The 24,415-nt window shown below is 35.2% G+C and overlaps 1 protein-coding gene across 2 annotated transcripts in view; it reads left to right on the top strand.

The window, feature by feature from the left end:
* Positions 1-24,415, top strand: part of Cyp314a1 (ecdysone 20-hydroxylase) — a 46,996-nt gene that overhangs the window by 16,929 nt on the left and 5,652 nt on the right. The window contains exons 1-5 of one of the 2 annotated variants that reach the window (XM_062669251.1): positions 14,242-14,260; positions 14,693-14,906; positions 15,424-15,622; positions 17,711-17,901; positions 23,622-23,817. In XM_062669251.1, the coding sequence (XP_062525235.1) occupies positions 14,879-14,906; positions 15,424-15,622; positions 17,711-17,901; positions 23,622-23,817 (614 nt within the window). In that variant the 5' untranslated portion in view covers positions 14,242-14,260; positions 14,693-14,878. 2 annotated transcript variants of the gene reach the window in all.

Consider the following 24,415-nt stretch of genomic DNA (forward strand, 5'->3'; position numbering starts at 1 on the left):
AGAGCGTATTCACTGTTGAATTATTATTTAATGACGAAGCAAATAAATATACGTAACGTTTCATTGTCCCATCAAATTTACAATCACTAAGTTCCATATTTAGAACGCGTTCGATTCGATTTTGACCCGAGAACCAGTCTAGTTGTTTGCAAACCGAACAAAATAATCTTTGGATCGTGTGATAGAGTATAATTGCCACAAGAGGACGGGACGCGAAAGCTCATAACAATAAAGAGTGAAGAGAGAAGTGAACTGCAATCAATCTATATAGTCGCAAGCAACATCCGCTTATTTGTTTGTGTGTTGTTTGATCCCACCAAATTTATTTATGTATTTATTTAATATAATTTGTTTATCTATACTAATATTATAAAGAGGAAAGATTTGTTTGTTTGTTTGTATTGAATAGGCTCCGAAACTACTGAACCGATTTGAAAAATTCTTTCAATGCTTGGAAGCTACACTATTTCCGAACGACATAGGCTATGTACTCTTTTTTGAAAAAAATTTGGAATCCTTACTAAAACTCAAATAATGTAACCCAAGGTGTAAAAAAATTACCTAAAATATTCTTTACATCACGTGCCCTGCGAAAACTATTGATGATAGAATAAGATAATGTACTACGACTTTATAGAACACTTTATTATTTACAAAAAGTGTCGCGACAGCATATGTCTAACTATTTTAGTTATGCCGCAATAAGTGTTCTTTTGTTTAAAAAAATAAAATAACGTCAAATATCGTTGAATTTTTTGTTAAAGACCCGAGCAGAGCCGGAGCGGGCCGCTAGTGTTATTATATGAATACCAAACAATCGTAGGAGCTTTTTAAATTTGACAAGTACATGAATATTTTATTTTTGGATAGTAAATGAAGCGGCAATCGGTTGACGCCATTGAACTATATTAGTAGCGTAGCAACTACGTAGTAATAACACCTCAATGGTTGACGTACAGGAAACTAATATATAGCGGTAAGTGCGGCGGGAATCAGCTAAGTTATTGAAGTAAGCGATGAACTGTGTGAACTGGCCTCGATAAATGCGGAAGAGCCGTATCAGCTTGCAGCATGCGCTTTCAGCTCATTCAAGACTCGCCTACACAACTAATCATCTTTATTTATTGTTAAATATTATCTTAACGGTTTTTGATTGAAAGGGATGTTTCTTATGTCTTATTTGGTACACGAAATGTACGCATAGACGTGTGTATACGTAAAAACGACAAAAATTAATGTTATCTTTGATGTGGCAATTTCAGTTAAAATTTTGAATTAGAAACAGTAGGTAGCAAGAACATTTCGCTATTCTTATTGAACACGAGCGATGACGTCCTAAGCCGCAATGCATATCGATTTTTATTTAACATCTATTTATTGATTGTCCACCAGATTTCAAGGGTTACTAGTTTCTCTAATTCTGAAGGGATTCAAAATTATTATTTTTTACTGTTCATAGACAACACACCATGATATTTGGATAAAATATTTTTTGAAGCTGCTTCGACATCCCTGTTGTTGTAGAAAAAAGTCATTGACTGTTCAAGTTATTGTTGCATAAAATAAACATATTGAATCATTTGTTTGCACGGAGAAAAAAAGTCAATACATAATTCACGATAATAAAAAAAAATGACGACGTTGGAAAAGCAGCGAAACTTGAAAGGTTCTAATAAAATAAATTGTGAGATAATGAATTATATTATATAAATAAATTATGATTTTAACAGGGGTTAACAGTTGAATGTGTAAATTATTCTCACTGAACCAGTGATTTGTCGATACAGTTTCTGTTGAATATGAAAGGCGCCGATTAATTGCCCCGAGTTAGTTGCAATGTTGAAAACCTTGCCTGATGTGCTGGCTACAACTGTGCAAAGTTTCATGTCGATTAGTTAAACGATGCACGAAGCCACTCAACACGATCAAACATGCAAACATGATATAATATGAAGTAAATTAAAAAAACTTAAATGTATACTGCTATTTATGTAACTTCATTAGTGTTAGTAGAGACCGATCTTTACCTGACGTTTTCTTGGCTTTTATTTTATTTTATTTTTTATTGCTTAGATGGGTGGACGAGCTCACAGCCCACCTGGTGTTGTGGTTACTGGAGCCCATAGACATCTACAACGTAAATGCGTCACCCACCTTGAGATATAAGTTTTAAGGTCTCAGTATAGTTACAACGGCTGCCCCACCCTTCAAACCGAAACGCATTATTGCTTCACGGCAGAAATAGGCGGCGCGGTGGTACCTACCTGCACGTACTCACAAGAGGTCCTACCACCAGTAATGAACCTTTTTTTTGACTAATCCTTTTGAATTGGAATGGCTAATTGATGGCTAATAAAACAATACACTACCCACTACTAGATGCGTACGAATCTATGAAAAAAACACAATTTCCTCGGGATTAGTGGTTTTTTTCTGAAGCGCATATGCAAATTTCAAGATAATCGCTTGAGTAGTTAAGACGTAGAAGCGTTTCAAAACAAAAACTCACTTTCGCATTTATAATTTGGTGTGGATTTACTGTATATATTGTACATAGCAGTTATAAAAATATAATTGTACTTTGTACAAAAGATCATTTTAAGCGTCAGTAATCAATATATTAATACGCGAAGCAAAAACTTTGTACCCCTTTTTACGAAAATTACGCAGACGGAGGGGTATGAAATTTCCCACACTTATTGAAAATATAGAGAAGGAGTGCAGAATGATAATATTTTTTATTATTACTTTTGCATAAAAAATACATTAAATCAATAAAAATAAACATTACAACACTACCATGTATTTGACTCAACACACATATATTTAAATACTGTATTTTATTGTCAAACTTTTGTTATTGTTTAAAGTCTGTGGTCAAATTGAGAATAGATTAATAATGTTTGTCTTTAATATTATTTGTCTATAGTATATTCTTAGCGAAATTTGTGATTTTAGAAGTAATAGTGTGCGTGACAATAGAACCATTAATAATTAATTATAGTCGAATTTTGACTACTGGGGGACCACTAGTACTACATATTAATTGTTTGTAAGTATATTTCTGACATAATAAAATGAATGATCAGCTCTTCTGATGTTACGATTTAATGACTGTATATAGCAGACGTAATGCTAGAAAGATATTGTTGATAACTTATCTGTCTAAGGCAAGCGCACTCAAAATAAAATAATCAATAAAAATCGTCGTAGCCGTAGGATAAGACGTTCGGTGCATTGGGATGTAGCGTTACATCGGTGTTCGAGTCTCACCGGCAGGTACCAATTTTTCCAATGAAATACGTACCTACTTAACAAATGGTCACGATTGACTTGTACGGTGAAGGAATAACATCGTGTAATAAAAACCAAACCCGCAAAATTATAATTTGCGTAATCGGTTACTGGTGGCAGGACATTTTATGAGTCCGCACCACTTTGCCTATTTCTGCCGTTAAGCATTAATGCGTTTCGGTTTGAAGGGCGGGGCAGCCGTTGTACTGTTATAGTGTGAGACTTTAGAACTCATATCTCAAGGTTTTTTAATGCGGCTTTTACGTTGTAGATGTCTATGGCCTCTAGTAACCATTTAACACCAGGTGAGGTGTGAGCTCGTCCACCCATCTAAGCAATAAAAAATTTATAATAATGATTTCCATAGGAACAACCTTGCAATCAAATTGCATTTGATGCAATGTTGTTCCATAGGAACAACATTGCATCAAATGCAATTTAACTTATTTCCACTTTGTGTGTTTATCTTGATTGCATTATTTTTGGTCATTACATTATTGCTGTCGCAGAAAACATATACATCTATACTAATGTTATTAAGAGGAAAGATTTGTTTGTTTGTTTGTATTGAATAGGCTCCGAAACTACTGAACCGATTTGAAAAATTCTTTCAATGCTTGGAAGCTACACTATTTCCGAACGACATAGGCTATGTACTCTTTTTTGAAAAAAATTTGGAATCCTTACTAAAACTCAAATAATGTAACCCAAGGTGTAAAAAAATTACCTAAAATATTCTTTACATCACGTGCCCTGCGAAAACTATTGATGATAGAATAAGATAATGTACTACGACTTTATAGAACACTTTATTATTTACAAAAAGTGTCGCGACAGCATATGTCTAACTATTTTAGTTATGCCGCAATAAGTGTTCTTTTGTTTAAAAAAATAAAACAACGTCAAATATCGTTGAATTTTTTGTTAAAGACCCGAGCAGAGCCGGAGCGGGCCGCTAGTGTTATTATATGAATACCAAACAATCGTAGGAGCTTTTTAAATTTGACAAGTACATGAATATTTTATTTTTGGATAGTAAATGAAGCGGCAATCGGTTGACGCCATTGAACTATATTAGTAGCGTAGCAACTACGTAGTAATAACACCTCAATGGTTGACGTACAGGAAACTAATATATAGCGGTAAGTGCGGCGGGAATCAGCTAAGTTATTGAAGTAAGCGATGAACTGTGTGAACTGGCCTCGATAAATGCGGAAGAGCCGTATCAGCTTGCAGCATGCGCTTTCAGCTCATTCAAGACTCGCCTACACAACTAATCATCTTTATTTATTGTTAAATATTATCTTAACGGTTTTTGATTGAAAGGGATGTTTCTTATGTCTTATTTGGTACACGAAATGTACGCATAGACGTGTGTATACGTAAAAACGACAAAAATTAATGTTATCTTTGATGTGGCAATTTCAGTTAAAATTTTGAATTAGAAACAGTAGGTAGCAAGAACATTTCGCTATTCTTATTGAACACGAGCGATGACGTCCTAAGCCGCAATGCATATCGATTTTTATTTAACATCTATTTATTGATTGTCCACCAGATTTCAAGGGTTACTAGTTTCTCTAATTCTGAAGGGATTCAAAATTATTATTTTTTACTGTTCATAGACAACACACCATGATATTTGGATAAAATATTTTTTGAAGCTGCTTCGACATCCCTGTTGTTGTAGAAAAAAGTCATTGACTGTTCAAGTTATTGTTGCATAAAATAAACATATTGAATCATTTGTTTGCACGGAGAAAAAAAGTCAATACATAATTCACGATAATAAAAAAAAATGACGACGTTGGAAAAGCAGCGAAACTTGAAAGGTTCTAATAAAATAAATTGTGAGATAATGAATTATATTATATAAATAAATTATGATTTTAACAGGGGTTAACAGTTGAATGTGTAAATTATTCTCACTGAACCAGTGATTTGTCGATACAGTTTCTGTTGAATATGAAAGGCGCCGATTAATTGCCCCGAGTTAGTTGCAATGTTGAAAACCTTGCCTGATGTGCTGGCTACAACTGTGCAAAGTTTCATGTCGATTAGTTAAACGATGCACGAAGCCACTCAACACGATCAAACATGCAAACATGATATAATATGAAGTAAATTAAAAAAACTTAAATGTATACTGCTATTTATGTAACTTCATTAGTGTTAGTAGAGACCGATCTTTACCTGACGTTTTCTTGGCTTTTATTTTATTTTATTTTTTATTGCTTAGATGGGTGGACGAGCTCACAGCCCACCTGGTGTTGTGGTTACTGGAGCCCATAGACATCTACAACGTAAATGCGTCACCCACCTTGAGATATAAGTTTTAAGGTCTCAGTATAGTTACAACGGCTGCCCCACCCTTCAAACCGAAACGCATTATTGCTTCACGGCAGAAATAGGCGGCGCGGTGGTACCTACCTGCACGTACTCACAAGAGGTCCTACCACCAGTAATGAACCTTTTTTTTGACTAATCCTTTTGAATTGGAATGGCTAATTGATGGCTAATAAAACAATACACTACCCACTACTAGATGCGTACGAATCTATGAAAAAAACACAATTTCCTCGGGATTAGTGGTTTTTTTCTGAAGCGCATATGCAAATTTCAAGATAATCGCTTGAGTAGTTAAGACGTAGAAGCGTTTCAAAACAAAAACTCACTTTCGCATTTATAATTTGGTGTGGATTTACTGTATATATTGTACATAGCAGTTATAAAAATATAATTGTACTTTGTACAAAAGATCATTTTAAGCGTCAGTAATCAATATATTAATACGCGAAGCAAAAACTTTGTACCCCTTTTTACGAAAATTACGCAGACGGAGGGGTATGAAATTTCCCACACTTATTGAAAATATAGAGAAGGAGTGCAGAATGATAATATTTTTTATTATTACTTTTGCATAAAAAATACATTAAATCAATAAAAATAAACATTACAACACTACCATGTATTTGACTCAACACACATATATTTAAATACTGTATTTTATTGTCAAACTTTTGTTATTGTTTAAAGTCTGTGGTCAAATTGAGAATAGATTAATAATGTTTGTCTTTAATATTATTTGTCTATAGTATATTCTTAGCGAAATTTGTGATTTTAGAAGTAATAGTGTGCGTGACAATAGAACCATTAATAATTAATTATAGTCGAATTTTGACTACTGGGGGACCACTAGTACTACATATTAATTGTTTGTAAGTATATTTCTGACATAATAAAATGAATGATCAGCTCTTCTGATGTTACGATTTAATGACTGTATATAGCAGACGTAATGCTAGAAAGATATTGTTGATAACTTATCTGTCTAAGGCAAGCGCACTCAAAATAAAATAATCAATAAAAATCGTCGTAGCCGTAGGATAAGACGTTCGGTGCATTGGGATGTAGCGTTACATCGGTGTTCGAGTCTCACCGGCAGGTACCAATTTTTCCAATGAAATACGTACCTACTTAACAAATGGTCACGATTGACTTGTACGGTGAAGGAATAACATCGTGTAATAAAAACCAAACCCGCAAAATTATAATTTGCGTAATCGGTTACTGGTGGCAGGACATTTTATGAGTCCGCACCACTTTGCCTATTTCTGCCGTTAAGCATTAATGCGTTTCGGTTTGAAGGGCGGGGCAGCCGTTGTACTGTTATAGTGTGAGACTTTAGAACTCATATCTCAAGGTTTTTTAATGCGGCTTTTACGTTGTAGATGTCTATGGCCTCTAGTAACCATTTAACACCAGGTGAGGTGTGAGCTCGTCCACCCATCTAAGCAATAAAAAATTTATAATAATGATTTCCATAGGAACAACCGAAGTATTTTCGTGCGTACCTAAATTGAATATTATTCGTCGTGTCTTTCAGTTGATCTTTAGGAACAATTTAATTTAATTAGTAGTGAGAAAAGTCAATACGTAATTAATTTATTTATCTGTATTTATTTATACAAAACAAATAGGTGCGTTCGTGTATCCTAACGATAACATTGGCGTCTAGACACCTGAGAGAGTCAGTATCTATCTAGAAGTGCTCTCTGTGAATATAATGTCAAATATTTGTTGTATCAGTGTGTGTGATAGAAAAATAATTAAAAACAAATAATGAAGTCACTCAGTCGATTTTTTATCGCTGAATTATGACGATATACAGGGTGCCCTTTTACAAAAGTCTAAAGTCGTCGTGGTCTAAAATATCATAAGCGAGATATTCTCGTAACAATTGATGCGACTATACCATTGTTCAAGGTAAATGCAGGCAGGTAATTTTTTTTCAAGAGGCATACCTACTTATTTAATATGTGTTTACGAATGACTTCCACGATGAACTATTTGTATCAAAATCAAACCTTCAAATATATGCCGAATTAATGGCGGCTCGACATAGTGTATGCGCTGACACGGTGGTGTTACCACCACTGTTATCACAAAGCAATCTTGCATTCCGGTTTGAAGTGTGGGCTAGCCATTATAAATTCGATGTCGTGTCTTAACGGCTTTCGCGTTGTGATACCTATGGACTCCGGTGTCCGGTTACTGGTGGCAGAACCTCTTGTGATTACTGGTGGTAGGACCTCTTGTGAGTTCGCGCGGGTAGGTACCACCACCCTGCTTATTCCTGCCGTGATGCAGTAATGAGCTTCGGTTTGATGGGTGGGGCAGCCGTTGTAACTATACTTGAGACCTTAAAACTTATATCTCAAGATGCGTGGCGCATTTACGTTGTAGATGTCTATGGACTTCAGTAACCACTTAACACCAGGTGGGCTGTGAGCTCGTCCACCCATTTAAGCAATAAATAAAAAAAAGCCCATTCAGAACGTTGTTAATGGAGAGTAAGCACATGATGCACACGGCACTTCTTAATTACATCTGACATTTCCATTGTAAGCGATAAGAGCTCCTGTATTTACGGATAGGCTGATGTACCACCGCCCTAGAGCAATTAGGTATACGCGAGTAACTCATTAACGACATCCCAATGGAACGCCAATAGGCTTTTATATACAGACTTATATAACTCAATATCAAATAGCCCAATATCAATAAACCTTTCGACGTTTGTCTTTTCACACTTTTCGTGAATACTTTCACCGCAAAAAAGGTGTTTATTGATTGATTGAGTGATTTTGACGTGCTGCAGATACGCATGTAAAGCATTATGATTGTAATTCATGGTCAAGAAATCCGTAAAGTCTTTTGTTCTTTAGACGTAGTTAAACTTTTAAAAGTAGTAATATAATAGAAAAAAATTAATCCTTTATAAAATATGTTAAATTTATTTTCTAATGATTGATCCTCAAAACAGATTTTCCACTTTTATGAAAAATCTAATTTAATTTGTCTTTTAATTACTGAAAAACGGTTGCTACATGATCAACTTGATCTAATTCATATTTGTAAGATATTGCATGACGCAATATTGTATTTTGATTTTAAATAAGTTATGAAAATTACCAAAAAAAATTGAGTTATTTAATCATTTTGTGCGTATATTATTAATTTCAATAAAACGGCAGACTAATTTATCGAACAAAAATCAAAGTAGCCCCAAATATTACGAGGTTTTTGACCTAAGTAACTTTATTCGAAACACGATTTAGATAATGTGACCATAAATATATGCTGTATCAAAACTATTCGCTCTTAAAAGATAACCCTCACGTTTTAATTACATTGTTTTTTAATGTTGTTAGAACAAATTCTGGGGCTCATTAGCTTTTACAACGATCTTGAAATATAACGAGGAAACGAATCACGTGTTTGTGTTTCTAACTAATTAAGATTGAAAATATTTGACATTTTTTTCGTTTAGGAACAATTTGTTTTAATGCAATTACCAACCGCTTCCTTTCTTTGCTTATCGAGATTAATAATTGATTAGTAGATTAAGATTTATTGCATGATGAAGAATCGGTGTAGCTTGAACTAATGCTTTTTTACCAAAAACGATGCAAGGGACCCGTTACCGAGCATCACGTAATACCTTAACATAAGCGAGAAATACATACAATATTCTCATTTAAAAAACATATATTAAGCAACAATAAAATACGCTATAAAACAAACAAACTATAAATATTAATTTTAACAATATTAATTGATAGGCAAATTTCGTTCTATTAAATTTTTACGTATTGAATTTAAAATTTTGACTGGTGGTAATCTCCTCTTGTGAGTCCACACGGGTAGGTATCACCACTCTGCCTATTTCTGCCGTGAAGCAGTAATGCGTTTCGGTTTGAAGGGTGGGGAAGCAGTTGTAACTATATTTAGACCTTAGAACTTATATCTCAAGGTAGGTGGCGGCATTTACATTGTCGCTATCTATGGGCCCGGTAACTAACCAGGTGGGCCATAAGCTCATCCACCTATGTAAACAAAAAAAAACATAATATTACTTTGGGTGTTTATGTCGTGTATTTTATTGTGGAATACTTCCGAAGAGTCGTTTGATGACAACTTCAACTACTTTTTGTCATTGCAAAACCTAAGTCGAGAAGGAGTCGAGAAATTTTTTTCAATGATGGGAAATGGCATGGCTTTGCCCGTGACTTTACTGGTGTTCATAAGGATGTATTATAGTAGTCGTCGTGGCCTAAAGCATAAAAAAGGATAAAAAGTCCGGTGCAGTCGTATGTAACGATGCACCGGTGTTCGAATTCCGCAGGCGGGTACCAATTTTTCTAATGGAATACGTACTCAACAAATGTTCACGATTGTCTTCCACGGTGAAGGAATAACATCGTGTAATAAAAATCAAACCCGCAAAATTATAATTTTACTCGACTATAAGACTCGACTATAAGAAAGAAGAGAGAGATAATAAATACATTATGGCACACCCAGAACACAAATCAAATAAAAAAAAATGCAGTCAACGAGCAGATATAGTGTACAATCGGCGGTCTTATCACTGAAAGCGATCTCTTCCAGACAACCGTTTTATTTACAGAAATTCTGAAAAGATCAAGCACAGCACGTATGTTGCAGTGTACTATTAACAATACATTGTTAAAGAAAATACATATATACAATAACTATATTTATACCGTTTGCATATAATATGAAATCACTATACGATTTATATAACAATATACTTAAACACTAATATCTATATATTAATACACGAAGCAAAAACTTTGTACCCCTTTTTACGAAAATTGCGCGAACGGAGGAGTAAGAAATTTCCTACACTTATAGAGAATGTAGAAAGAGTGCAGGATGCTTTTTTTTTTAAATTATGCATAAAAATACATTGAAACAATAATAAAAAAAATACACACACTACCATGTATTTCACACAACACATATAATAATATACTCTTCGTTTATTGTCAAACTGTTCTTATTCCTTATAGTCTGTGGTGAAATTGAGAATAGATTAATATAGTTTGTCTTTAATATTATTTGTCTAAGTGTAGTCTTGGCGAAATCTGTGATTAGAGAAGTAGATATAAGAGTCTTTGACAAACTTTGATAATGTTCAAACTTATAATGTTCAATTAATTATAGTCGAATTTCGACTACTGAAGGACCTCTAGGACTATTTATAATACTTCCGATTATTTCGGAAACAAACACTAAAAAGTCAAAATATATGCATTGCTCACCCTTTTTTTAAGAGTTTCAATGTGATTCCGTTAATCTTCCGTTCTCGTTAAATTTTAATATCAAAATCCAAATTCGTCACTAAAGAAAAAGCTATTAATTAAATTTGTCAACGTGTTGTCGTAAGATAACTATCAATACGTGTACATTCAATCGAAAAAGTCAATTGTACGCGGCTGTTTACTGTATCTGATATAATATTTGGGTCTAGGTTCATTATCTAGACTGTTCACAACTAGGCCAATGCATGCGTCGTTCCACATTACTAGTAAAATAAACATATTTGTAAATTAATTGACGGAATGCATATTCAAAAGCAATCGTTGATAACATCCCGTTATCCCCTTACTACTCGACAACAAGCAATTAGGTCAAGAATCTTGTGGTCGCCGCCAGCAGTTTAGTTAAATGAACCGCATTATCAGCCACCAAGCAATACATTCAATTGAATGCGTTATTATTTTGAGTGGTGCGTGAGGTCACACGCCCTTGGGGGATCGTTTACCGAATGTAGAGCAGGAGACGTAGTGAAATATAGTACAAGGATTGCATTGTTTATTTATTTCTTATCTTATCTCCGATATCTTGCTAGTCATGTTTTGTGACGGTTCTTTGTTGGATTGTCCTTCAACTTGCTTTAAGTTCATTCAACATAATTACAAGTATATCTACACTCGAGCGTTGTTGCATAGTTAACTGATTTGTAATTCAAATGTACTATATTGGCATGCTCCAGCAATTTTGTTGAAACTCATTAGTTAATACGATTAAATAGATTTTGTTGGAACAAGGACGGTCCTGAGAAAAGTAAAACTGGGTAATAATGTTTTGGCAAATAAAGATTTATTATTATTAAATAACATAGAAAACAAAATGCGTAAACAAGAGGACCAATAAACTATATTCGTAATGGAATTAATATACCTTAGGTGTGATGATTGCAGAAAATAATAATTAAGTATGGGATTGCCATAAGCGTGACTTCAACAGTGAACGTATCATATTTAATACCATGCATTGGTGCTTGGTGACAAACTGTATTATCTGTAAATACCCACAAAGCTGTTCAAATAAAAATTTCACTATTTCGATGAGCTAAAAATAAATATTATGTTTTATTCTCGTGCTTGCTTATTTTATAATTTCTTTAAAGCACACTGTTTCCAGGAAGCAAACTAAAGATGATAAGGAAAAGCCGAAAAGTTCGTAAACGGAAACACAAATCCGCTCGGTCATATTCAAGAAATTAAAATAGTGATATCACACATGTTTCGAAGTTTAGGTGCTTTCGTTATTATGTGCTTCCAAAACATTGTCAAAGATAACCAACAATTGAGGTAATTTAGGCAAAATTCTGCTATAATAAAAGGATCCAATTAAAGTACTGGTGGTAGGACCTCTTGTGAGTCCGCACGGGTAGGTACCATCGCCCTGCCTATTTCTGCCGTGAGGCAGTAATGCGTTTCGGTTTGAAGGGTGGAGCGGCCGTTGTAACTATACTGAGATCTTAGAACTTATATCTCAAGGTGGGTGGCGGCATTTACGTTGTAGATGTCTATGGGCTCCAGTAACCCCTTAACAACAGGTGGGCTGTGAGCTCGTCCACCCATCTAAGCAATAAAAAAAAAGTAACTTTATTCTTATCATCATCATTTATTTACAAAATTTTATCAATCGTTTATTTAACAATGAAATCTAAAAATACCAATACATACTTTTTATTCAGTGAATAATACATTGTAACATACGAGAGCTAACAATAAGTAGCTCAGTGTGTCGTCTCCTCATTAAAACTAAGTCTGGTCACGGTTGACTGCTTTTGTACTAGTTCCAGTTAAAATACAACTTTTTTGCCAGGGTCACATGGCTGGTAGTCCATTTTAAGTTATGAATATTCCTGTTGAAAAACTCAACTTTGGTCCATTAATAGAAAATTGTTAAGTGACGATATGGTTCAGGTCCTCAACCTGTATAGTCGGTATTTTGTCTTATTCCCTGAAGTCACGATTTTTTTTTTTTTTTTTTGGGCTGGAGGAAATCGCCGGACTTCCGCCCTTTTCTGGGGATACTGGGCGGGGTATGTCAGAGTCGAACTGACTAAAACCTCCTGTCGCTCAACAACCAACGTCCAAACCTCGCATGAGACAGAACTCATGACAAGGCAAAGGGGGGAAAGTGAAGCGTTTAGTGCGGAGCACATCTCTCCCATCACCCTCCCCCTTGGGACGCCGGACTGGCGGTCGTCGGCGCCACGACCACCAGTCCTCTCGGTCGGCAGACTGTCCGAAGCCCGCCTAGATGGCGTCGGTTAGAGTGGGTTACCCTACGGAATACCCCGCTGGGCCAGAACCAGCGTGGGTCGAGGATAGCCGGCCTTCCATCACCCGGATGCTCTTGCGTAAAACGCGTGCAGAGCAGCTTGCACGACGTCTTCTTAGGCCCCCCTCGCCGGTCCCCAGACCAACATGTGAGGGGGACCCGAGGATAATTTAAGACGCAAAATACACAGATAAATTATTTGTGACTTGCGATATTATCGAAATAATGTGAAATACTGTTTACTAAAATTTAATGTTACTGTATTTATCAACAGTAACCGTGAACCGGTGAATCCTTGCAATTGCAACGGAGAAAGTATAAGTTTAATTGTGATAATGAACGAGTTTTTTGCATGCATCACTCATTTAATACAATATTATTTATAGACCGTCCGAAATGTATTTTCTTAGTAAAATGCTAAGTGGTGACACTTTGTTTTCAAATTTTTTTACTTTTGTTTTACAAAATGTGTATTATATTATAATGAATGGGTTTTCGAGTTGTGTTATTTTATTGCTATTGTAATGTTTCGCTACAATTACCTTTTTAAAAAACATGGAATTATTATTTAGATAAAATAATAGAAAATCGGTTTCAATGTGTTCACACTTTTCGTGTGCAACTATAGTAAAGTATTCTATTGTAGAACAAATAATAATTAAAATATCTACCATTTTTTTCATTAAACAAGAAGCCAAATATTACGTACAATCACCAGATGAGTCCTTAAAAAAATTACCGTTAATGTTACGGATGTGTACAAGTGAAATGAACGGACCCGTTAATATGTTCACAAAAACTCGCACTACCGCTTTTCAAGATGCCAATGCCTGCGTGTATGCCGCGTGTCAATTACTCACATATTTACCTGTCACCGAATGCAGTTAGACAGATCGGACGTTGACGTACGGTACGCGACGTCAACGGTGGTCGTTCGATCTTACATAACATACGGTTACGCAAAGCCAATGTCAAGAACACGTCACACGGCGTCGAATGTTGAGCAACCGTCGGTCCGGTGCGCACATATTAAATACTACATATTTAATTCAACGTATATTCGGCTATTTGCACTCGTCGACGCATGCAGGTCGACGACCGCTGTACTCGCACACGAAATAAAATTTGAACTTGTAAACATTACATTCAAGACTTATCAGAATTATTTACTTGGTTGATAAATAGCGATTATGTTGTTCTCCTCGGTAACTCGCCAACTGTTTGACTAGGCGAAATTTGAACTTTAATTTAGTAACGAGTTTTATTTTTGCATTCACGTGACACGCATTCTTTTCACATACATATTATTATATATTAGTATATATTTTTTCTGTTCTAGAACAAACAGTATTACAAATTAATTGCGACGTACTGTAATAGCTCAGATATACTTTGAAATTAGACTAATTATTTTGATACTGCAATGAGACCGAGCCATATTGTGATGCAGAGTACATCTCCTCCTCTGCTGGACTGGTCGTGTGTGCCGACGCTGGTGCTCGCCGTGATCGCAGTGGTTGTAGCTGTAACCGCGTTGCTAACGAGAACATCGGATGCTAAGCACTCGTGTCGTCTACCCGGCCCTCAGCCTCTTCCCTTCCTGGGAACCAGGTGGCTATTCTGGAGTAGATACAAAATGAATAAACTGCACGAGGCTTATGCAGGTATGAAAAAATTAAGTTTTTTTTTGTTGCTTAGGTGGGTGGACAAGCTCACAGCCCACCTGGTGTTAAATGGTTACTGGAGCCCATATACATTTAGGTACAACGTAAATGCGCCACCCACCTTGAGATATAAGTTCTAAGGTCTCAATATAGTTACAACGGCTGCCCCACCCTTCCAACCGAAACGCATTACTGCTTCACGGCAGAAATAGGCAGGGTGGTGGTACCTACCCGTGCGGACTCACATGACGTCCTACCACCAGTAATTACACAAATTATAATTTTGCGGGTTTGATTTTTATTACACGATGTTATTCCTTCACTGTGAAAGTCAATCGTGAACATTTGTTAAGTACGTATTAAGTGCGTAAAATTAAACATAATTATTATATGATTTAAGAAATTCTGGCATGAAATGAGATTGGCAGCTCGTAAATTAAAACCACTTTAGGTCCACTACATGTAGTAGGTACTTATTGATTATTGTGTAAGATAACAACGTGAGGTTTGCACGCAGATATGTTCAAGCGTTATGGGCCAGTGTTCATGGAGACGACGCCAGGTGGTGTCGCCGTGGTGTCGATAGCCGAGCGGACTGCTCTTGAGGCCGTACTGCGTTCTCCTGCTAAGAAACCTTACCGTCCGCCCACTGAGATCGTGCAAATGTACCGCAGAAGCAGACCAGACAGATACGCATCAACTGGACTCGTCAATGAGTGAGTCAAATTGCGTAGATTTTAACAACTATTCCACGTTTCAGACCGGAACGCAAGAGGCTTGCTGGTCAGAACTGGGTAGGATATGGGAATCAACTTGTTTAGGCTCAAAATACAGTCAATTGGACTAGATTTTAACGACTATCCCACGTTTCAGACCGGAACGCAAGAGGCTTGCTGGTCAGAACTGGGTAGGATATCGGAATCAACTTGTTTAGGCTCAAAATACAGTCAATTGGACTAGACTTTAACGACTATCTCACGTTGCAGACCGGAACACAAGAGGCTTGCTTGTCAGAGCTGGGTAGTATATCGGAATCAACTTGTTTAGGCTCAAAATACCCCCTACCACCAGTAATAATTATGATTTAGGCGGTATTTTGTTAGGAAAAATAAGTATACAACAGAGGACATATTGCCTATAATAAAGTAAAATCAACGATTGTGATTTTTTTATGAACATTACAGTAAAATTTGTTTTTATTCGCTATATTGCATTTTTCTGTAGTTCATTCACTGATTTTGTCAAAAAAACTGCTAATCCTTTTTAAGAGTACTTACTGCTTTGTTTATTAAATTCATTAGTTGTTTTCAATATTTCGAGCTATATTTGACCTTCGCTTTAGACTTTGGCAGGCTATCCATGGCTTTTTTTTATTTTTATTGGTTAGATGGGTGGACGAGCTCACAGCCCATCTTGTTTTAAGTTGTTTCTGGAGCCCATAGACATCCACAACGTAAATGCGCCACCCACCTTGAGATATAAGTTCTAAGGTCTCAAGTATAGTTACAACGGCTGCCCCACCCTTCAAACCGAAACGCATTACTGCTTCACAGCAGAAATAGTCAGGGTGGTGGTACCCACCCGCGCGGACTCACAAGAGGTCCTACCACCAGTAAAGATGTATAATATACATAATAGAATATGATACAGATAATTTCAAGTTTGAATTATTTTATATTTTTTTCGCATAATAAAGCCGTGTTTCACAATCTAACTTCATTGTTTCGTTTTTTGCAGTTGTACTTGTGCAAAAATTCATAAGTGCTCGATATCTTAAAATCTTATTCATTCATCACAATAAACGTATGACCTCGAGACCAAACGAAAATTATGTACTTCTTGTGAGTATTCAAAGGAGGCCATAATGGTTTTTGACTGGCCTTTATATTTGCCGGTCACGTCTGTTACAGACATGGCTGCGCCATGTCCATGCCGCGACCGTGCCAATAGTTTTTATACTAATGCTAACTTGGTATTTCCTGTCTGGTCTTTGTAATAAATAGATCATAAAATGTTACCAATTCTAGGAAGGTTACTGAATCATTATTTACAAAAATATATTGTAATACTTTAGTTAATATCTTTATGTAATAGCTAAGCTAGAATTAAGTGTTAGTAGTTTGCAATGAATATTTTTAATTCGTTCGTTTTTTTTTTTTTTCGAATGACATATTCGAAATATGAAATGTACTTAAATGACGTGGAAATGTAATAGAATTTCTGAATACTGTAAGGGCGTAAAGAATTAAAAATGAATAGTATTGAAAACAGGCACAAGATTTTAATAAAACTGCAACGCGGAGTCCTTGTCTATGAATAATACTTAACTGTTTGTGACTAATTTCATGATAAAAAACAAAATGTGTGCAATTCACACGTGGTAGAAGTGAAACCTTCCAAAATTAAAATACAATTATCCTAAACGTCTTCAGTATATGTAAAATTTTGTCATTAGTAAATAATTGTTAGGTAGCGCCCTCTGTGAATTGATATTTTAATTTCACGTATAATCCTAAATTAAAATTCACTACAAGAGCTTTCATACACACGTTAGTATTAAAAAATCTCACAGATGGCGCTGTATTAAATAGTAGGTATATTTCTGTCTCATTCTTTGCTGGCTTCATCCTACACATTTTTGTATTTGTGTCTCTTACCTGTCGTTTTTTCCGTTGCATCCGGTTTGAAATCACAACGATTCTAAAGAAGTTTTCACTTCAAAAATAAATTACTTTTAATGTTTGTAATAAACAACTTCATCTAACTATATATTGAAATAGCGAAAAATCGTTTGCACCTTCCAGGCAGGGAGAAAAATGGTACCACTTACGGCGCAACTTGACTACTGATCTAACGAGTCCACATACAATGCAAAATTTCCTTCCCCAATTGAACACCATCTCCGATGACTTCTTGGAGCTACTGAATACTTCTCGGCAGTCTGATGGCACAGTATACGCCTTCGAACAGCTGACAAACAGAATGGGTCTGGAATGTAAGTATTATTTACAGAAAAAATTGTGGAGGACAACTTAATTCATTGGAATGAAATATATTTTTAATACGCTTTTGTTAGCTTCAGATGTATGTATGTTAGTATGTAACGGAATCTTTGAACATGATTTTGACCCCCTTCAAAACGTCGGATTAACTCGAAATTTGGCATACTTATTAAGGACCGATGACAATTCAATATTTAAAAAAAATAATTAAAAAAATAGAAATTCAATTAAAAATGAAAAATAAATAATAGTTTAAAAAACTAAAAAAATACGCTTTTATATAAAATCCCACTAAAAATAGAAAACAAATCTTAATAAATTTGAATTGAAAATAGTGTAAGAAAAAATGATTAATAAAATATTTTTTTACAATAGTACAAAAAGCGTGCGGTGCTTTTCAGGATATTATCAAAATAATCCTTCTACTCATATCTGTTTATAAAATATTTATAACTATTGATACCATGCATTTATTAAGATTTATTTTCTATTTTTTAGTGGGATTTTCTGTAAAAGCGTATTTTTTTAGGTTTTTTAAACTATTATTCATTATGAAGCAGGAAGCGACTTTATAACTTTAATCTTTGTGACTATAAAACGTGACAGTTCTTTTTTTTGTTTTTTTTTTTTATTTATTTTTTCTGTAAATACACTAAAGTACACACACGCGACGCATTTTAAACACACATTGATGATACTAAGTATTATTTGCAATGCCCCGAGTTTCGACAAAAATACGAAACGAGGTTGATGAACCCGATAAGTTCTTTAATAAAATTCATGAATCGTCTTTATTCGTCACGCTTGAATGTGGTTCTTTTACTACATATCTTTATAACCTTCAGAATTAATATCGTCAGTGTTATAAGAACGAAAGATTAAGAAATATGTAAATGACATTTATATCGTTCTGACTCAAGGCTAAGGTCGACCCGTCTGTGTTGTAACTGCCGTTCCTAAAGTGGGATATTCTTATCTCAACAAAAGCCCTGATATATGACATTCGAAAAGACGACCACTAGATTAACATAATTATAGTGAACTTAACGGAAGACCTGTTTGTTGGCCTACTTTAACTAGGTTTAGAAGATACACTCGAAATATGGGCTTTCAATGCTATCTATTTATTTATACGAAGATAACGCTGGTTTGTTGGGATCGAACTTGACGCGTCATTAAATTTAAGCATAAATAGAGCGTCGTTAATTGGAACGGTGTGAATGAATTAATATTAATTATAGCCTTGAATTTAACGTTCATAGAACTATTGAGCGACCTCGGTCACGGACAAGGAAATTCTGTCAGAAATATCACGTTTGTTGAAATTAGCGCCGCTTATATTGGGAACGGGTTCATTTTGTTTTTGCGCTCTTTTATGGAGACTACTAGCGATCCGCCCTCGCTTCGCTTCGGAAACATTAAAACACACATGAAACCAAAAAAATCAAATAAAATTTTTTTTTTTAAAAGTAGCCTATGTTCATCAGGGAGAATGTCGGCTTCTAATGGAAAAAGAATTTTTCAAATTGGTCCAGTAGTTTCGGAGCCTATTCGAAACAAACAAACAAACAAATTTTACCTCTTTATAATATTAGTATAGATATAGATTAGGTATTATTGCCAAAATTGTGTAGGTGGATGTGCCGTTTATGAATATTTTATTCGCGAACAATTTAGACTATTTTATTTGAATTTACTTAGTCTGGCCATAAATACTGTTACAATTAAAAATAAACAAAATATTACGTTTGAATTTGGAATCTGTCATTTTTATATAATTGCTCATTGGGTTTTCTTATTTTGGCGCCAATACATTGCACAATATTTTGCGATATTAAAATGGAGTGGGGTGATAAAGAGAACCGAATCGCTGTGATTGCATTACACAAAGTAGGTATGGAGCCAAATGCAATTTTAAAAACTCTCCATACGTTTGGTATTAGTAAAATGTCTGTGTACCGAGCTATTAAAAGATACAATGAGACTTCCTCTGTTTGTGACAGAAAAAGATCTGGCCGTCCACGTAGTGTTCGTACGAAAAAGGTGGTCAAAACAGTAAGGGAAAGAATTCGAAGAAATCTTGTCCGAAACCAAAAGTTTTTATCTCGGGAGATGAAGATAGCACCTAGAACCATGTCGCGTATTTTAAAAGATGACTTAGGACTTGCAACCTATAAGAGACGTACTGGTTATTTCTTAACTGATAATTTAAAAGAGAATATGGTGGTAAAATCGAAACAACTACTGAAGCAAAGGGAGGTCATAGAAAAATTTTGTTTACGGATGAGAAAATTTTTACAATTGAGCAACATTTTAACAAACAAAATGACCGTATTTATGCTCAAAGCTCTAAGGAAGCTTCCCAATTAGTCGACAGAGTGGAACGTGGGCACTATCCGAGTTCAGTGATGGTTTGGTGGGGTATTAGCTATGAAGGAGTGACTGAGCCATACTTTTGTGAAAAAGGTATCAAAACATCGGCACAAGTGTATCAAGATACTATTCTTGAAAAGGTAGTGAAGCCCCTTAACAACGCCATGTTCAATAATCAAGAATGGTCCTTCCAGCAAGACTCGGCGCCAGGTCATAAAGCTCGGTCTACGCAGTCTTGGTTGGAAACGAACATTTCGGACTTCATCAGAGCTGAAGGCTGGCCGTCGTCTAGTCCCTAGATTTATGGTCAGTTTTAGAGAGTACGGCTTGCTCTAAACGCCATGATAATTTGGAGTCCCTAAAACAATCCGTACAATTGGCAGTGAAGATTTTTCCCAGGGAAAGAGTGCGTGCTTCTATTGATAACTAACTCAACGTTCAAAGGTATTGCAGCTAATGTAGACCACTTCGAATAAGCTTTTTATACTTTAAATTGTTTTATATTTATGTATTAAACTAACACACTGTAAAAGTAATAAATGTTATTTGCAATAGATTTTTTTTATTTTTTATTGTAACAGTATTCATGGCCAGACTAAGTAGATATAGTTTTATTTTTATTAAAGTAAGCACAAACATAGTTTATTTCGTAACGCTTCAGTTATATGTTCGGCATGCGATATTATGTTCCATTAATTATTTTGAATGAAAATTGAATGACGTCATCATTTCTGCCAAGCTGTCCATCAACAGTTATCAAAGCATAAGTTGCATACAAAGTGAATTTTATGAACATAGAAATGCGTTTATGATAATAATGAAGTACGGCATAAGATAAGAAAATGTGGGTCAGATAGTGTAGAGCATCGTTAGGCCGTCGCGCCCGCAGTTTGCAAGGAATGCAACATTAGAAACGCACTTTGAAATTGCCAACAAATGGAAATATAACGAGATACAATTAATATTCAGTTTTAATTAATTAATGAACTGAATTAAAGCACTTACATATTACATCAAAATCAAGATTATTAAGTTTATGAATAAATTAAAAATCACTTATTTGATATGGAATCGTCTGAAAATGTGTGTTATACTTAAAATATTGTAACTTCAAATCTGCGGAATATTTGTTTTCCGATATCATTTAATGTACATGTTTTATTTTTAATGCCATACACACGGTCGTTGTTTTGTTTATTCATATATGTACGTTTGTTTGTATTTTTATTAAAACAAAGAGGAAGGATTACTCTTTAAGTTATCACATACGCTTTCCTCGTTATAGATTTAGTTGAAGTTGAATATTTTAATATTAATTTAAAATTTTCAGTTTAGATTTGTGAGATTATACAAGCCTTTTGTTCGCTTGTTTTAAAATTTGAATTGGCGGAACAAAGAGGTCGAATCTTAGTTAAGTTGAGTTTATTATATACTAGTTGACCCGGCAGACTTCGCAGTGCCTCAATCGAGAAATAAAAGACCTAAGCTTTTGCATAAAATAAATTTAAAACAAATAAAAAGAATCCGTCCGACGCGGGACACATCAAGGGGAAAACAGAATTGTTTTTTTTTTCATAGAGATTTTTTTTCAAAATTGTTATTATTTTTATTTCATAGATATTTTTTTTCATGTTAGAGCATTTTCATATTTATCTACTTTTTAAACCTTCTCTGGACTTCCACAAATAATTCAAGACCAAAATCAGCCAAATCGGTCCAGCCGTTCTCGAGTTTTAGCGAGACTAACGAACAGCAATTCATTTTTATATATATTTAGATATATTTGTGGTTGAATAAAAAATACAAATTGACTCTGATCGAATATATCCGAATTGTTTATTAAATAGAACTAGAGGTCCCGCAGTAGTCGAAATTCGACTATAATTTGTACACTATTATGATTGTATTTTATACTTCTATAATCACAAATTTCGCCAAGACTACACTATAAAAAATATTAACAAAGGCAAACAATATTTAATTTATTCTCAATTTGACAACAGACGCCAAGAACAAAAGTTTGACAATAAATAGTTTGCATGCGTGTGTGCGTCAAATACAAAATGTAGTGTGTGTAATGTTTTCTTTATCGATTTAATGTATCTTTTATGCATTATTTAAAAAAAAAAATTGCATTGTGCACTTCTTCTCTATATTCTCTATAAGTGTGAAAAATTTCATACTCCTCCGTCCGCGCAATTTTCGTAAAAAGGGATACAAAGTTTTTGCTTCACGTATTAATATATAGATTATTAAATAGAACGAGCAAAATCGTCTGAAAGCCATATGAGAGCATGCGAAAACGAACAAGGGCGTATGTCGCAGTAACGATCAATGTTAATTTAAAGCAACATGTCTAGACATTCCCAAATGGAATTTAGGGAGTGACGCGGAAAGGGGCTAATAAACAACACGATGGAGGGTGTATGCTTTGCCGACAGCGTTTTATGTTTACGAGGGGGTTTGATGCTCTGTTCAATAAAAGTCTGGCGAAATATTTTTTAATAATAGTCTGGGCTTTTTTTTTTACAGACAGACATTCATGCAGCTTGCAATCTTACTTTTAGGCAACTATACGTAGGCAATGCCATTTATTTTGTTGTTTTGCATAATAGTCATATACACAGTTCACGTTGCTTATGGATACGGATAATACGCACTTTTGTATATGCAAAATATTGTCCTCTCAACATTACAAGTTTGATCTCGATTTAAATAAAATAAAAATTTAAATGAAACAATAAAAACAAATCTACTACATTTAAAGTACTAACTAAAACGCGAAAAATTATAAGAAATTTTGCTCTTGTTCTTCATACCGTTATCCCACTATATGGGTACAGCGCAGTATATTCTTTTTTTCACTATCAAATCATGGCGCATAGTGATTTGGCCACATTTTTAAGACAGGGTTCCTGCTTGACATCGACCTTCCTTGGGAATGCTATCGTTGGCCTAAGAAGAGAAAAATACTCTTAATCGCCTTTTACGACACCCTCGGGAAGATATGTGTCGGTCCAATTATATTATAATATAAATGTTATTTTAATGTTCAAAAAGACATTGCCGAAGGAGAAATGTTTAAAATACACGCAAATGCTTTATTCCTTTTTTTCGTGGATTTGTTCCTTTTACAGTTAAGACGAATCTTATAACTTGAAATTCGTCAAAAACGCGTAAGTCGTGCTAAATAACTAGACGATTATTAATCATTACCCGATGAAGGCAGTCTCGGATAAAAGAGCATTTTTTTCATTCTAAACATTTTTGTAGGTTATTTTTGTATATTTCAAAAACTCTGTGTGTTTTCAGCAAGTGCGATAAATACTTTTTTATACAGCGGTATGCGGTCTGATGCTGGGTTCAAGACTTGGGTTTCTCGAACGATGGATGTCGGGACGTGCAATGGCTCTGGCTGCTGCTGTCAAGAATCACTTTCGAGCACAGAGGGACTCTTATTACGGTGCTCCGCTTTGGAAATTTGCTCCTACAGCGCTCTACAAGACATTCGTTAAAAGCGAGGAAACTATACACGCGTAAGTGTCAAGAGTTAGTGTTTTTTTTATGATTGTAGGAAGGTTGGTAGGCCGATGGTAGGCAGCGGCTTGGTTGGTAGGCAGTGGCTTGACTTTGCCCCTGGTATTCCTGAAGTCCATTGGCGACGGTAACCACTCACCATCAGGTGGGCCGTATGCTCGTCTGCCTACAAGGGCAATAAAAAAAAATCTCAATAATGTAATTACTAGTGGTAGGGCCTCTTCTCTAGTCTGTACGGGTAGGTACCACCACCCTGCCCGTTTCTGCCGTGAAGCAGTAATGCGTTTCGGTTTGTAGGATGGAGCAGCCGTTGTAACTATACTGAGACCTTAGAACTTATATCTCAAGATGGGTGGCGCATTTACGTTGTGGATGTCTATGGGCTCCAGTAATCACTTAACACCAAGTGGGCCATGAGCTCGTTCACCCATCTAAGCAATAAATTAAAAAAAGTCCATTCAGAACATTGTTAATGGAGAGTAAGCACATGATGCACACGGCACTTCTTAATTACATCTGACATTTCCATTGTAAGCGATAAGAGCTCCTGTGATTATGGATAGGCTGATGTACCACCGCCCTAGAGCAATTAGGTAT

Source organism: Bombyx mori, chromosome 7 (assembly GCF_030269925.1).
Source record: "Bombyx mori chromosome 7, ASM3026992v2".
NCBI lineage: Eukaryota > Metazoa > Arthropoda > Insecta > Lepidoptera > Bombycidae > Bombyx > Bombyx mori.